This window comes from Arachis hypogaea, chromosome 3, assembly GCF_003086295.3.
Source record: "Arachis hypogaea cultivar Tifrunner chromosome 3, arahy.Tifrunner.gnm2.J5K5, whole genome shotgun sequence".
Classification (NCBI taxonomy): Eukaryota; Viridiplantae; Streptophyta; class Magnoliopsida; order Fabales; family Fabaceae; genus Arachis; species Arachis hypogaea.
Window position 1 is genome coordinate 56196669 of NC_092038.1, and position 17157 is coordinate 56213825.

The 17157-nt window shown below is 32.8% G+C and overlaps 1 protein-coding gene and 1 long non-coding RNA gene across 3 annotated transcripts; both read right to left on the reverse strand.

Moving 5' to 3' along the window:
- Nucleotides 1–810: 810 nt before the first annotated feature.
- Nucleotides 811–5443, reverse strand: LOC112790625 (uncharacterized). 2 transcript variants are annotated; one of them, XR_011879934.1, is made up of 4 exons: nucleotides 4969–5410; nucleotides 3985–4161; nucleotides 2934–3578; nucleotides 811–2783 (listed from the first exon to the last, which is right to left on the reverse strand). It is a non-coding gene; the product is annotated as an uncharacterized lncRNA (long non-coding RNA). The 2 variants fall into 2 exon arrangements; XR_003817773.2 differs by lacking the exon at nucleotides 3985–4161 and having other exon boundaries at nucleotides 4969–5443.
- Nucleotides 5444–5779: 336 nt separating this feature from the next.
- On the reverse strand, nucleotides 5780–9459 carry LOC112790626 (pectinesterase/pectinesterase inhibitor PPE8B). Its single transcript, XM_025833108.3, has 3 exons — nucleotides 8908–9459; nucleotides 7404–7943; nucleotides 5780–6567 (listed from the first exon to the last, which is right to left on the reverse strand). The coding sequence occupies exons 1-3, from the start codon at nucleotides 9227–9229 to the stop codon at nucleotides 5870–5872; spliced, it is 1560 nt and encodes a 519-aa protein (XP_025688893.1). The 5' UTR covers nucleotides 9230–9459; the 3' UTR covers nucleotides 5780–5869.
- Between the last annotated feature and the right edge of the window lie 7698 nt (nucleotides 9460–17157).

The following is a 17157-nucleotide window of genomic DNA, read 5'->3' on the forward strand; positions in this document are numbered from 1 at the left end:
TTGGGTGACTATTTTTCGTAACAATTTAGTCAAATATATCAAATCAATCTATCGATTTTCACTTATAATCTTCGTATAAAGATGGCAACTATGATTACTTAAACTAACATAATTTTGAAGATTTTGGATTTTTAGCAAATTTTGCAGCACATAAATTTTGCAGAACACCATTGAACCTTATTACAAGTTAGCATACAGAATAAAACCCCCTCATGAATTTGCCAATTCTGGTTGTTTTTTTTTTACAAAGTTCAATGGTTTTACGGTAGTTTACCTGCCCCACATTACATGGTTAGCACCAAAGCTAGAGACAATTTGAGACAGGAGAGTTGACAAATCTGGATAAGGATGTTTTTCTCTTGAAACTCTGAAAAGACCACTAAATTTCACATACATCTATTCTTCTGTGCACAGTTGTTCAATTTCTGAAATATGCAAATCAAGCCCCTGAAGTTGTTGAACCATAGTCTTTTAGTTTCATCAAATTAATCATTGGTCACAACTGAAAATATTTACACACGTTCTCACATGAATATGGACCTTGATTATTATTTTGCTTGTCTTTTCTTTTTATATTTGGTCAATCTTCAAAATATAAAAAAGGAATCAATATTTTAGAGATATATAAACGTGATTCTTTTACCGAAGAAAAAATCCTTTCAAAATATATAAAGAATTTGTACATTTTGTAAATATAGAAAATTCAACATTTTTGAGATATATAAACGTGATTCTTTTGCTGGAAAAAGGAATCCTTTCAAAATATATAAAGGATTCGTACTAGAAAAAGGAATTCTTTTCTCCAACACATCAATTCCAAATTCTATCATCTCGAGTTCATTCCTCATTGCAACATTGAGATTATATTCTTGTTTTTTTTTAATTTATTTCCCAACAACGTGGCTCATACAAATTTGCTAGTTTTATATATAAATTCCTTCTTAAGCTTGGATAATAGTTTCCTATACAAATAATACTCAACATTTCCTCCACCTTGCTTGAATCTTATTGTTGCATCTCCCTCTATTTTCCAATATTTGGTATGATGGACCCAAAGTTCTTACATCATGTGTCTTGTAAGAAGGTATAATCTCCAATTTTCACCTCTTAAGTTAGCAACACATGTTAGTGCATCTCCAGCTGAACTTATATTCATTGAATTCTTTCTTCTTTTTAAAGAGCCCCGAGGCTGTAAGTATCAAATTTGCTGTTAAGTGTTGGTAAAGAGTTAATACTCAAAATGATCCCTGAAATTTGACTTCTAACTCAATTTAGCCCTTGAATTACCAATTGACTCAAATTATACCCTGAAATTTTAAGACGTGATTCAAGTTGGCCTTCCGTCTATTTCTGTCACCGAAAAACTGATGTGGCACATGTAGTTGACACCTGGCAGCCTCAACAATTGTCTGACATGGCGAAATTATTGTATGCATCAATTTAGCCCCCAATAATTTAAAAAAAAAACCCAGCAACCCCTATTTCTCCCAAATCAAGTCGTTTCTGGTGAGTTAGGAGGCAGCAACTAAACCTCAGGTAACTCCACGAATCCACGCTAATTCCCAATTCGTCATTCGCGCTTCGGTTCTTCATTAGAGCCATGGCGGTGGAGAACTCCACAAGCTTCTCAATTTGTCCGTACACTTCTCACGATAATCCACGCTATTCTCCCTCCGAAGAAGGGTTCTGGGAATAGTGACGTCAAGGGTTCGAAGTAGGACGGTGGTGGTTCGAAGGGGAAGTTCAAGGCATTGGCTATTGCTGATGATAGGGATAGAGTTAAGGAGCTGCAGAAGGAGATTGAAGCTGAAGCCAAAGAGAAACATGGTGGTGATAGAGATAGAAAAATACACGGTGAAGATGGGCACAGAGAAAGAGACAGAGATAGAAAGGATAGAAGAGATAGAAGAGACAGGTATGATAAATATGATAGAGATGAAAGACATAGAGATAGGAATAGAGATAGAGATAGAGATAATGATGATTATGATGATGAAAAAGGGGATTCTAGGAGAAGGGGAAGGGATAGAGAGAACGATAGGGATAGGAATAAGGATAAGGATAGATATGAGAGGCGGAGAAGAGATGGGTGTGAAGAAGAAAATGGTGGTTATGGTGAAGAAGATGATGGTGGTGACAGGAGAGTTAGGAGGGATCTGAGGCATAGTGGAGGAGGTGAAGTTGAATTGTACAAGGTTTATAAAGGAAGAGGTGAAGCCTGATAAGAAGACTTATGCAGGAATTTTTTTTTTAAATTATTGGGGGCTAAATTGATGCATACAAGAATTTTGCCACGTCAGACAACTGTTGAGGCTACCAAGTGTCAATTACATGTGCCATGTCAGCTTTTCGGTAACGGAAATAGACGGAAGGGCTAACTTGAGTCACGTCTTAAAATTTCAGGGTACAATTTGAGTCAATTGATAATTCAAGGACTAAATTAAGTTGGAGGTCAAATTTCAGGGGTCATTTTGAGTATTAACTCGTTGGTAAATATCAAATTTTAAGCCCACAAAGCAACGGTTAATAAACACAAGTGGACACAATCGCATAAATGAGTGCACAAATACTAAACTACAGCAACACTTAACCTGAAGCTCAATGATCAATTCTGTGGAGTTGTTAACTGCATTGCTTTGATACAGTTCATCAAGAATGTTCCCTCTCAAAGACCTTTCAGAAGGACTTTCTTCAAAATCTTCCAAGTAGACATTGTCTTCTTTTGAAACCGAGTAGCTACTATTTGCTCCAAGAAGAACACAAGAGTCCAAGTACTGTCCACCCTGCAAAGATAAAACCAAAGCATTCTTCATTGTTATGTTATGTCATTATTTTGGCATACTCATGTATCTTCAAATCATAAAGTGATTCTTTAAAATTTTTTTTATGTTTTTTACTTTTAAAAGAAAATTTGATGGAACAAGCCCATTGACCTTAACAACAACATTTTTGAATTGCAACTTCTTCCCACTTCCAACATATATTAAAGCCTCTGAGCTAGCTTCTGTGAGATTAAATCCCTGTCCATCTTTTAGATACAAGGTTCCACCATGGCCATCATAAATGAAATGATCAAAAGTTTCATTGTCAACTATTAAAGGCTTTTGAGGTGAGATGGAGAATTCAGGACATGGTTATACGTAGATTGATTGATCCATAATGACAGCTTCCAGCATGTGAGACATATTGTGTTCTTCATATGACAGCATACTGCTGACTGTTGGAACAAAGAACTCAACTACAGCAAGAAGAAAATCTAGTGCAACCAGCAACTGAGGCCTCTGTATGCACAAAGAAACAAAAGTTGAATCCTGAGCAAATTTTACATCAACAATTAGCATCGTTGGAACTGGAAAACCATTCTCTTTGACTATGCTACTATTCGCTGAGTCCTGGTTTTGCTGATGAGAAAAAGCATTTAGAAGACTGGCTCCAACATTTTCAGGCTTTCCTATTGCTAACCGGAATTCTTTTTCAACACCCTCACGATCATCAAACACAGTGAAACCTTGGAGAGTTGCAGAGAGGAATCCTTTTCCATCTGTACTAGATTTATACAGAAGCCATGCACCACTAACCTGCACAGCAGAAAATGCAGAGCTGAGCCACATGAGAATTGATTCTTTTTGGGAAAGTGAAAATTTCACATGATACTTGTCGTGTGTTGATTCACTATATTTCTTCAAACCAATCTAGTTTGTGTAATCTCAACCAAAAAATTGCTTCAAACCATTAATCAAGTTACAGAATATTTGGAATTCATTTGCGGCCACAACATTTAAAAAAAATAAATAAAATAAAATAAAAAATTCTCTTCTATGTAAGATTCTTTCTTCTAATTAAAAAACAAAAAAATATTAAATTTCAGTAGCTATAGATATAACCATTCGTGTATATCTAAGTATGCTTTTCAGTATTAGTTTCATCACATAGTATCAGAGCTTTTATGACTACAATGCCTAGAATTCAATCCTTGTTACCTACCAAAAGAAAGAACTTTCAGCATAAAGCAAACAAAACAGAGCAAAAAGGTATCATTTGTTAGGGACAGTCGCTCCATCTCTAGTTTCAAGATTGACCGGTTGATCTCATCAAGTGCAGTAGGTTTAGAAGTAATTTCCATTTTCAGTTTGGGAGCGGCTTCATCAACCAGATCAATAGCTGCAGAGGAACCACTGGATATTCATATCAAAATCTATCTATCTATCTATCTATCTATCCATCTATCTATCTTATAACAAAATTTTCAGGCAAATTTTAACAAAGTTTCAGCACATACTTAACAAAGAGTAACAAATTTTTCCAAATCTTTCTGATGTTAAGCATATTATAAAAAGAAAACCAACTTTCAGGAGACAGTAACAAAATCATGAAATTTGAACAAGATCAAATACAGACCAAAAACAGAACAACACTCACGGAGCCAAAAATCAAGAACAATCAGCACAACATACTAAACAGAGCCAGAAATCAACAACAATCAGCAACTAAAATTAGAATACAGCAACATATAATTACCCTAAATCCTAAAATCAATAAATCTATCAACAAAAATTCAAAAACAGCAGATTCAGAAGTTAAAAAATACTAAAACAGCAGCAGCAACATAACAAGTGGCATGACATTCAGAAATCAAAAGCACATCAACAGAGCAAGTAGTTAAGCACATCAACAGAGCAAGTAGTTAAGTTACAGTGGTGATATCACTCAGATGCATGTCAATAAAAAATAAAGAACACATAAAAAAGCAAAACAGCAACACACAAAACAGCACCACAGTAGAAGATCATTCAAAAAAAATATCACAACACACAAAAATAGCAACACAGCAGAACTAGAGCTCATTAGTAATCAAATAATCATTCAATAGAAAATTAAAACACAAAACATTCAAATATTCAGTAATCAAATAATCATTGAAAATGGAATAAATAAAAAACGCAGAAAAGAAGTTAGTAGTGAACTGACCGTCGAAGTCTAAGGTTTTTTTCTTGGTTGAGCTTCTGCTCTCTGAACTCGAAGGAAGGAAACTGGAATGGAGATGGGTTTTTCTTCTGAGCAGTCTGAGAAGAGGGGGGCAAAATGGTGACGGAGACAGAGGCCAGGCGACGAACACAACTCAGAAGACGGTGGTGGGTTGGAAGAATCTGCGACGACCAGACAAAGACGATGGTGACTGAGCGCCCGACGGACGGCGGCAGGAGCGCGATGGAGCAGGTGAATACCGGGAACTGACGCGCCGAGGTCGAGGAAGAAGAAGCTGCGATTCTTGAAGGAGGAAGAAGCACGGACGACCAGACGACGATGGTAGTGCCTGAGAGCGACGGACGGCGGCAGTCCTTGCGGCGGTGGTGGAGAAGCTAGGTTTCTGTTTCAATTTGGGGGAGAAGCTGTTAGAGTAGGGATATTCAAAAGGGTATTTTTGTCTAATTAAATAAAGAAAGGATGTTTAAGTTTTTTTATAAAATTAAATAAATAAATGTTTAATTTTTATTTAATTAAAAGGGTGTTTTAGTAAAAGTGGTGATATATTATATATTTAAAAAAAATTAAATACTGACATGGAAAATAAATTTTACTTGTTTAATTATTATTTGTCCACATCTTAAACGTATCGATACGTATTAATTTATCACCGTACCGTAGCAATCACCTAAATAAAGATAGTAAAAGAAGAGATAGAAAGATAAATTTGCCAAAATTTAAATAGAAAAAATTAATAGCGATATTAATAGCTGTACAACTACTACTATTATTATTGTTGTTTTTTTATTTCCTCTTTGATAAAATAACAACCTTTTTTTATTTTTGGATTTTGATAAGGTAACCATCCACTTGACTAATTACATATGGAACGTTTTAGTATTTACTATTTAGTGAAACCAGATGCATAATTCACACCCGTTGATGGCAACCATAGATCCCCCAGAATAAATTGGGCCACCGTGAAGTTACTAGCTTCATCATAGTCATTGATAACATGATACCCTGGCCATTTCACTCTCTCAGAAAGCCCAGATCCAGGCCCATAATTCATGAACTCACCATAGTAAAGTGTGTCCAAATACAACGTCCCATTCCATTCTTTCCACCCTTGCGGGCTCACCATCTCGCTCATGTAAGATTGCATGAAAACCGTTCTCGAATACTCCTTCCATGGTCTCCCAAGGTACGTTCTTGTGCAGTTCAAGAAAGGTAGAAGTTCAGAATGTGCAGAGATGTTGCTGAACTGGATGGAGAAGCCGGAGGGTGAGGTGGAGTCGTTTGCGCCTTGAGCGGTTATGGTGTTGGTTTGTTCCGGTAAGCCTTTCTTGGCAAGTATGGTGCAGTTCTGGAAGACTGCGGCGGCGCGGCCGAAGATGAAGTCTACAGTGCCGGTGATGATGGACTCTCGGTAGAATTGGCGGTTGGAGTGGGCGTAGAGGCTGTCTTGGTAGCCGGAGATTTCGCAGCGGTAGAAGACTGAGAGATCGGATTGTGATCTTAGAGCTACTGCTTGGCTCCCTCTTGGTCCTGCAGTGTTATGGAAGGAAATGTTTTGTGCTATAAACCCTCTGCCTTCCACAGCTTCACAAAAAATAAATAAAATTAGAAGTAACAAATAAAATTGTTGAAATGCAAGATAAAATTGTATAAAAGTAATCTATATATAAGCTTATGTATAGAATCAAATCATAAGGATGAAAGCCTAATTAATATCAAAGTAAATCAACATATATGAAATAAACAAAAACTAAAGAATAAAAAGCAGAGTATTTCCTTTTCTAGTGAAAATTATAATGGTTTGAAATTTTGTGAATACAATTTCACTTACAATATATCGTATTAACGAATTTTATCAAAATTACAAGTCATTGTGCAAACATTTTTGAAGGTCTATAAAAATGAGTTTGACACATTTTTTTTTATCTTCTTTTTATTTTTCCTTTCCCTTTTATTTTTTCTCTTTTGTCTCTCTAAAAAAATTATGATAAATTTGTGAAGCAAAAATATTTTGTACACAAAAAAAATTAATCACTATATATTTATGTTTAAATATGTGTTGTTTAATTTATTTTTAATATAATTTATATTTTAACATATATTTGATATGAGTGTCTAATTTAGTAATTGATTTTTTGTATACACATAGTATCTTTATAAAATCTTTTAACATTTCCCTTAATAAGCTTAATTGCACATTCATAAATATTTAAAATAATAGAATAACATTTAATTATGCGAAAAAAAGTAATTATTAGTATTATTGTATTGCGTGGTAGTTGTCTTTGCTATCATCTTCTTAAAGAATGTTATCATTATTATTGTAGTCTTCAAAGTGAATAAAATCAGAGTACTACTACAAGTATTGAATAGAGAGAATAAAAAAGGAGGAGGAAGAGTGATGAGGAGTCCATAATTACCAAAGGTTGCAGTCATGTATGTGGTGGTATTATTGAAATAACGACTCGAGTTACCAGTGATAACGGTATTCTCCATTCCATCTCCAATCATCACAAGGTTCCACTTCTTGCTATGGATCTCAACTTTCTCACAATACACACCCTTCTTAATGTGTATCACATAACGTTTCATGCTATACTCAGGCGCTGATTCCACAGCATCCTTCACACGTGTGTAGTCCCCACTCCCATCCAAAGCCACCACGGCATCCACCGCCGTTAGCAACTTTTTACCCTCAAGATCCTCTGATTCGGCCCAAGAAGGAAACTCAAGTTTGCTCTTGCTCACCCTGTTATACGAAACAGGGTGCACCTGTGTTAGGAGATCCTGGACCATTGTGTTCACTTTGTTGATGGAAGCGGTTACTGCATTCTTTATATTATTGACACTGCTGGTGGTGCCTTCTTCTAATCCTTCCATGCATGTGTCTGTGTTGGCAAGAACAGCACTTAGCCATGTCCTCAAATCAGAGCTCAAATTACCAGTGCCGTGATGCTTGCCTGCAAAAACATTACTTCACATTTAATATTTCAACAAATGTTATATGCAATGCCATTATATATACTTTTCTTGTATATGTTTCATTTTTTATATGAATTTAATTTTGATGCATGTCAGTGTAAAACAACTTTATAGGTGGAGTAGTGCATGAAAATTGAACTCTTTTTATATTTAAAAAAACGGATAAGAAGTGATAGAAAAAAAAAATTATCTTTTATAAAATGAAGGTGTACAAAATGATAACTGATGAATACATATCAAAACTGTATTTAAAAAAAGAACAACAAAAAGCATATACATTGTATATATTTATTGAGGCCACTCGTTCTTAGAAAACTTATAGTTAATAATATTAATAATAATATGACCAAATATATAGAAAATATGAAACCGAAAAAAAATATATAGCAATACGGGTGGAGATATTCTAAATGAAGAAAAACAAAATATTTATTGGAATTTTGTTCATAGAACAATGTGATGACTGATGACCATCATTGAATTTTTGTTGAATGATTCAAATTAAATGTGAATAAATGGTTCATATATACGGCTTGATTATTAATACATCGTCGGATAACGTAACCATTATATAATACCAAGAATATATGATTTATGAGAGATACTCTTATTAAGATTCTAATTTAATTTCTTTGCTGAGAGCATATATACAAGAATCTGTCATCTAATTAATTCTTTTATAATTTGTTTAGTGTGTCATGCATTACTCAACAGTGAATCAAAATACCGCAATTTCTGAAAGGATCAATTGAGAACGAGAAACTCTCATATAAGCTACCACTCAAAGACAGCAGTTTCATACATAAAAAGATGCTTTTAATTTATGAGTGCTGGCAATGAGTTACGTTAGAGGCTGAAATTGGCTATACAGAGAGAGCCAAAGGGGGCAAACAATATATGGGAACCAAACCCAAGAGACAAAATAAAAAAAAAATGCATTACCTTTGGGACTTTCAGAAACGGACACAACCCAGCTGAGCTCATCGGAGGACAAGTCCATCAACTCAAGGCACGCCGAAACAGCGCTCGAAAGGCGATGATCATCGACAAAGCCGCCGCCATTTCTAACAAACTCAGAATGCAGAGTGGATGTAACACTTTTCAAGACACCAACAACTTCTTTCGCTGAGTTAGTGAACTCGGCATGAGAAACTTTAAGGCATTCAAGTGATCCTTTTGAACCAAGAACAGCATCAAATGGGGTGAATAGGAACTGAGTGAAAAGCAATGACAATGAAGTGAATAATAACGGGGTTCTGGCCATTGAATTTGAATGGAAAGTAAAACATAAAAATAATAAAAGTTGGAAGGTGAATTGATGATTATCACACACACACTTCCTCTGGATGGGTGTTTGGATAAGTAGAAGAATGATAAAGAGATAAAATAGAGTTAGAAGATAGTCAGAACATAATTAGCAATAGGTGAAGTTGGGAAAATTAATTAAGAGGTTTTGGTGAAATTAATAGCATTGGAGTTATGTGTGATAGTGGCAGCTTCTGAAAATAGCAAAGGGTCAACGGAAAAGGAAGCAGAGGAAGTAGTGTGAACACGAGGATGGTTTTGTTAATTCAAAATTCCAAGTGGATGAAGTCACATATGGCATGCATAAAGCTACTTTCTTTTTATTTATGTAAATACTTCGAAGGGAAGTGTTATTTGTATATCCAAAAATAGACACTACTGTCGTGTATATAGACAGGCAGACAGCTAATCCAACCTGAGTATAGAAAGTAACAATTTAATGTATAGAAACAATAATATTAACGCCCTATTAGGAGAATGCTAGGAAATTTCGTTTTTTTTTTCAATAATTTTGATTGGTTCAAGTCTTGAAAAATTGTGTTAGAGAGACTACTATAGATAGTCTCTGAAATTATATTGATCAAACTTTTAGTAAGAGTGTGAATAATAGTTCAAAATCAATATAATAGCAAAAATTAGAAATAATGAAATGAATACTACATTTACACAATTAAGTGTGTGTTTGAATTGAAGTTTACAAATAGAAATTTGTATCAAATTAATTTTATAAATTTGATTTTGATAAAAAAAATAAATTGGTATTAATGTGATTTATGTTTAATAATTTTGTATTAAAGTGAATTATAGTAAAATGAATATTTTTGAATTACATTATTTAAAATTATATTTAGATAAAAATTATTAAAAAAGACATACATTTATATAATTTAAAATCATATTATTTTAACACTATTTACCTATAACTTTTTTTTTGAAAACAACTTAAATTTATATGTTAAAATTTAGTACTCTTTCAATTATAATTTTTTAGTATTTTTTTAGTATTTTTTTATTTAATTAATTTTTCTATTAAAATTAAAATTTATACTACAAAAAATAACAATAATAAATAAAATATATACTAATTTAAGAATCCATAGAAAAATTATACAAAGTTAAATAAAAAATTAATAAAATTCTGTAAAATATATATATCAATAAAAATAATTAAAAAAATTATATGAACAACAAATACTAAAAATTCTACTAAAAAATACAATAATATATACCAATAAACATAAAAAATTCTAAACAAAATATCCATATTATGAACCAGAAAAATAAATAAAAAATTAATAAAAAATCAAAATTTAACAAAAAATACTAAGAATGATATTAAAAAATTATTTATTTGTTAAACATAACCATAAAAAGATTCAAGAATTTTTGTGATTGTTCTTAATATCTCTTATTTCAAATGAGCTTAAATGGTAAAATTGGGAGAAAAATCATTTTTTTAGTTAACTTTTTAATTTGGCAATTAGGGATGACCAACGAAAAAGCCCGCACCACCCCACTAGAAGTCCGCCCCATTCCGCCTAATGACCGCCCCGCTTAACTGCGGGCTGGCGGGATGGCGGGCTTCCTTTTTTTTATTATTAACTACTAAATAATATATATAATTTCACAACCATATTAATAAATTTATAATTTCTAAAGACATAAAAAAATTATATTTTTTATATTCACAAACATTAAAATTTTTGTAATTACAAACTTCTAATAAATATAATTATAAACCAAGTTTTCATCTAAAATATAATTATAAATATTGTCTCCAAAGAAAAATAAATATAATCCAAAAACATAATTATAAATATTGTCTCTAAAGCAATATAAATATAATCTAAAATACTTAATTTTCATCTTCATATTCTTGTAAGTTGGGTGGGAGAAGTTAAATTTTGACAAAAAAATTGTAAAAATACCCCCTTATTAAAAAAGATTAAGCCCAACAGAGAAGTCCGCCCCACCCCGCTAAAACTTGTGGTTTAAGCATTGTGGGTTAGCGAGTTTTTACTCTTCTGCGGTCCCAATTTTCCAGTCCAACTTTTTTTTTGGTAGATTATGCGAACTGTCCTGACATATTTAGTCCTATTTGCCATCCCTACTAACAATAGGAAGCAAAAACTACATTTTGTTAATTTTGGTAAACGAAAGTTAAAATTCAGAATCATGTTTACATTTAAAAAAAAAAGTTTACCAAACAAAAAAATTTCTGACATTCAAAAAAATTAAACTTCTTGTATTTCTAACGCTAAACCAAATAGACTCTCCATGAAAATCAAATCAAATTCAAAAGTGAAGAAGATTTCGAAGAATAAAATGCCTTAAGCATATAATGCACACATATGAACTTCTCTTATATACATTTTAAATTTGCCATTCATATTTTTCATTTAACTATCTCAACAAAAAAAAATTAAAATATCTCTTTGAATATATTTAAAAATATTCAAATATTATTACTGTTATTATATCTAATTTTATTCTTATCTTCTTAAAATAAATTTAAAATAGTTTATAAAAATAAAAAACTTAAATATTTTATATAATTAAAAAAATTTAAAAATATTTAAACACATTTAGTTTCTACTTAAATAGGTGACATGACATCTATGGTGAATTGGTATAGTATTATATGACTGTATGATGGCTACAACTAATAAGAGGAGGACACGTGTACTCCCCCCCCTCCCCCCCCTAGGTTGACTATTTTTGTAAGAACTGTTAGAAGAAAAAATTAATCACAAAGACAACTCAAATTTTCCTGCAAATATGCTTCAATTAATCACAAAGGAACACACAACAATAGCATAAACATAAACCAAAAGCAATTACATTGAGTTACCTCTACTCTTTTTTATATTATTATTTTACAAAAAAATGATATTATTCATATGAAAAATCATAGTTAATAGTGAAAAGATTGCTTGAAGGTACATCTCACTGAAATCTCAACTGGTAAGACTGAACTAGCCAAATGTGCAGCTCGCATGTTATATTTTGTTATTTAGTTCGATCACACAGGAAGAAATTAAGGGCAATAGTCTTGTCAAGTGCAATGAACTCTCCAAAATTTGTGATTCGGCCCAATATAAAAAGAGAACAAACCCAACAAAAACACCATCCAAAATATATCTAATACCTTTTCAATAAAAGAAGGTTTCAGTAGTAGAATTTGTAAAAATCGGGATAAATAATAAATAATTAATTAATAAAATAAAAGTGAGAAAAAAATTAAAAAAATTTAAATTTTAAAATTTAAAAATTATCAATAAAAATTTGACTTAGAATATAAATTTGAACGCGAAAATATAAATAATACAAAAACACCTACAATCATGATAATTATCTGCAAAAACTCCGATTGCAACAAATCTAAGAACAACTTCAAGAATGTTTTACTTTATTCCCACTCCTAGATTTAAGCCTTAATTGAAGTCTTTAATGGATGAAATTGTAGTATTTTGAAAATGATCAATTAGTATTTTGGATATATTTTCTTTGAACTTAAATCCTATTTTAAATTAGGCACAATATATTGTACAGTTATGATAATGTTGCTATGTAGATTTTCTTTTGATTTAGTAATACAGACAAGTATTCAGTCTCTTTTTGGATGAACCCTGTAATTGAAAACAATCTTTTGGAAGCTTAGATAATATAACAATACTTTTATGCCTATTATAGTTATTTGATTTCTTTCATTAGATCAATATGAACATTAAATACATTAACACTAACATCCATCATAGATCATACAATGATTTAAAAATAGTTATTCATTTTTCGCATTCATAATAATATAATTACGAATACTACTACATTCATGCTTCAACTATCTAATTTGATTCATCTAGAACTCTTACCCCACACATTCACAATAATTGCAATTAAAAAATCAGCTATAAAATACACAACATTCCTAAATCTACTATCAGTAATTTTGCTTGGAGTCTCCTTATTTCAATAATATATTTTCAATCTCAGAATTCTCTCCTCCAAATCAATTAATCTATCCTCCACTCCCTGCTTTGAACTTTGAACCTCCACATCTCCAGTAATATTATCCAACCATCTAAAGAACTTGTAATATGGCAAATTGTCCTGTAAATAGAACCAAAAAATATACCATGAATGACAGCTATGACTTTCAATTCAATGGAACACACAAAACTCAAATAATAAAAAAATCCTAATTAAAACTTCCCTATAGTTTGGGCACCCTAAGAACAACCTAGCAACAGCATATAGCTGTCAGTTACACTTGGGCGCGATTTTATTGCTGAAGCCTCTTCCATGTGTTGAGTCACCCCTACAATTCCAACTGCTGGTTTCATTCTTTTCCTTTGGTGCCTCATGCTTCTGGAGCTTCCGATACTATTCATTCTGCGTTGAAGGAATTTATTTCAGAGTGAATAATTGGGAATTCTAAAAAATTAGGGTTTCGGGTAATTTAAATTCAAACAACATAGAAGGACCAATTTGTCCTTGGTATTTAGAGTAATTCCAATGTGGTATTTAATGGACACCTCAACAAATTAACAGTCCACATTAGAGGGGCGTTAGTCTTACTGTAAACCTTGTTAAATTAGTAGATAATTAGTCAATAAATTAGGTTTTAATAAGAAAAATTAGAAATACGAATATTATATCAAATTAGGATAGAGCTCATCGAAACGAGAATTTTAACATTAATTTCAAAAAAATCGGTCCAAGATTAGACCGAGTAGGCTGAACCGATTGAACCGGACCCAAACCAGGCTGTGGGTCCAACCGGACAGCCCTTTAAGTAAACCCACATTCTTCTTCTCCCCATTTTGGCATCGTCGTAGAACATTAGGGGAGAGGAAAGAAAGGACGCCAAACCCTTACGTTAACTTTCAACTCCCGTAACTTCTCCGTCCAAGCTCCGATCGCTGCACCGTTTGCGGCCATGCGTTCACCGCGTCGAGCTCTACATTTCTACCAGAATAATTTCATAGGTAACTTGTTATTTTACCCTCAGCCTCCTCTTCTCCCAATTTTTGAATGTTGAGTAGGAATATTGAATTTCTTTGATTTATGATGTTTTAGGAACTAATTAGCTTAAGAAAAATATTCACTCTTGCTTATGTGAAGTTTGGGTAAGGTGAGGATACGATAATTCTATTTTAATTTCATTGAATTTGAGCTTTGAGTATTAAATTGGATATATATGTGTTATAAATGTGTATTAGGTTGAAAATAAATAATTGGAGTTTAAAATTGTGAACATTGGAACTTGGAGGAGTTGAGCTTAGAGTTTGTTGAATTCTGAGGGGCTGCCTTGATTTTGAATAAATTGCTTTGGTCGTTACATGGAAATCGGCCAAGGTATGGTTTAAGTTTCTTGCATTTAATATATAATATTCTGTGAAAACTTAGACTAGATGACCAAAGGATAAGTTGGATTGCATGTGTATATTTAATACTTAGTATCCTATTGATGAACATGGTTGGTTTGGTACTTGTTGATTAACTGGTGATTTGGTAAATTATTGATTTGAGGTATAACTATTGTGGAGGTTGTGTGATAATAAGGTATTTGGTGTTAAAAGCTTAGGATTTGTGAACTATAATTCTTAGTTGAATTTTAGTTATTAGATTTGAATATTTTATGAGTATAATTGTTGATTTGAGGTAGATTTATTGTGGTGATTGTTATGATGATGAGGAAGAGTATGTTGAATTGAAAAGAATGCAGGTTTGGACCTGAAAAGGGTGGCAAAGTCTGAGTTTTAGAGGAGATGCTGTTGAAATTTTATAAAAATTAGAGATTTTGTTTATATGATTATTTAAAAAGATTTAGATTCAAAGGTTATATGGTTTGATTTTGAGTTACTAAGAAAATGAGTATGTTTTAAGTTTGATTCATTTAGAAAAGAATGAATTATGTTTTGAATTGGAACTATTGATGGACGGAATGGGAGGTGTGATAATGAAGGATAAGGATTGAATATGACTGATGTATGATGATGAATGAGATGCGATTGAGAATAATGTGGATGTTGATGAATTATAACTGAATTATTTATATGGCTTCTGAATTTGAATGATCTGGGATACGAGATTCCCTGGATAAAGTACCGTGGCTTGCTACCATGTGTACCAGGTTGAAAACTTGATACTATGTTGACTATACGACGTAAGGGTGATCAGGCACTATAAATTCTCGGGAATGTTACCCCCATTGAGCAATATTGATTATTTGAGAAAAAGTTATGCATAGACTTTTGGGATGCACGTCGAGGGACAGACTAAGGTTTTCGGACTTGTCCGGTTGGCTAAATAACTGACAAATGAGCCTTATCAGCCATAGGACAGACATGCATCATATGCATTCTACTTGAATTACTTGTTGTGCATTAACTGAGTGTGCCTAAGTGTACTTGCTATGCTAAATGTATATTTGTTACCTGCAATATATGTGATCTTCTTGTGCTTGCCTTTATCTGTTTATTTGTCTGTGAAATGCATGATGGAGTCGGAGGTATAGAGGAATGGCAGTATAGGACTTAGATTTAATGTTAAGTTAAGTTAGGCTTTAATACTTTTAGAAAACCACCTTTTATGGCTTCTGTTTAATACTTTAAGCTCTATAATTTGGGTGTCAGTGTTCTAGGGTTGCCTCTGGCATTCCCAGAACCTTATATATCATGTGTGTGGCACCTTTACTATACTGAGAACCTCCGGTTTTCATTCCATACTATGTTGTTATTTTTCAAATGCAGGTCGAGAGGCATCTCACTAGGCGACTGGATACCTGAGGTGAAGTGGTTACTGGGTTGTTTTGTTGTGCTGTGATATATATAGGTTTATGGAGAGGCAAGATTGTGTTTATGTACATTTGGATTTTGAATATGTATGTATATATGTATAAGTATTCTCTGGCCAGTCTTGACTTCGCGGGTTGAGCTAGGAGCTTGTTAATTTGTATTTTTGGCACTCTATTCCTACTTTTATTATGTTATGTTTCACAGCTATAGCCTTCTTAGCACGCAAGTTAACTCGTCTCTTAAGTGTTGCGCTTTTATTTCACAATTTTTGTTTCCTCTATTCTTCAAGGCTCTTAGCATATTATCCTTCTGCTATTATATATACACATTTTATTTTAGAGGTTGTAATACCACACCACCTCTATTTTACGACTTAAGCGTAAAGTTTTGTGTGGTAGGGTGTTACACTTACTAACAAAAGGATATAAAGTATCCACATTTCGTTTGAGGGATCTATTGTTACTTTTTTTTTCTTCAGGGTCTAACTTGTCAGAACGCGAAATCCTCAGGACCTAATTATCACTTTACTCAATACATTATCTGTATTAATGAGATATTTAATAAAACATACACGAATAAAAATAGTGAAGGGACTAATTTAGTGCACGTCATTCAATTTTAGGGACTAAAATAAGTCACTTAATGTAAAGTGAGGGACTAATTTGGTGCATCTACAATGATTACATAATGGACGACACATGGACGAATATTGTTGCAACATATTGCACAAACAAATAAGTAGCCAAATAGCATTGTGACACCTGACACAACCATCCACATCAGGATGCCATGTGTCACTGGTCACCGCATCATCATACCATTACACGTGGCTAAACCATGGAGTGACATATATCACTAACAGCCCACGTCATCAAGCCATGTAATCACGTTGTTAATGAAAAATGGATTAGGGACTAATGTGTTGCACTTTTGTCAATCTCAGGAACGTAATTAGAAAAATTAGAATTTTAGGGACGATTTGAATACACGATGCTAATTTCTGGGACTATTTTGGGGTTTAACTCTCCCAATCTACATATATGAGGACTACTAGGAGGACAGCAAGTTTTGTGATTTGTAACTAGCC

Excerpts from the sequence above, each read along its gene's own strand:
- LOC112790626 (XM_025833108.3), bottom strand. The coding sequence starts at position 9,229 with ATGGCCAGAACCCCGTTATTATTCACTTCATTGTCATTGCTTTTCACT. Across the intron at positions 7,944-8,907 it reads CGTTTCTGAAAGTCCCAAAG|GCAAGCATCACGGCACTGGT; the intron begins GTAATGCATTTT and ends ATGTTTTTGCAG. Across the intron at positions 6,568-7,403 it reads ATACATGACTGCAACCTTTG|CTGTGGAAGGCAGAGGGTTT; the intron begins GTAATTATGGAC and ends TTTTTTGTGAAG.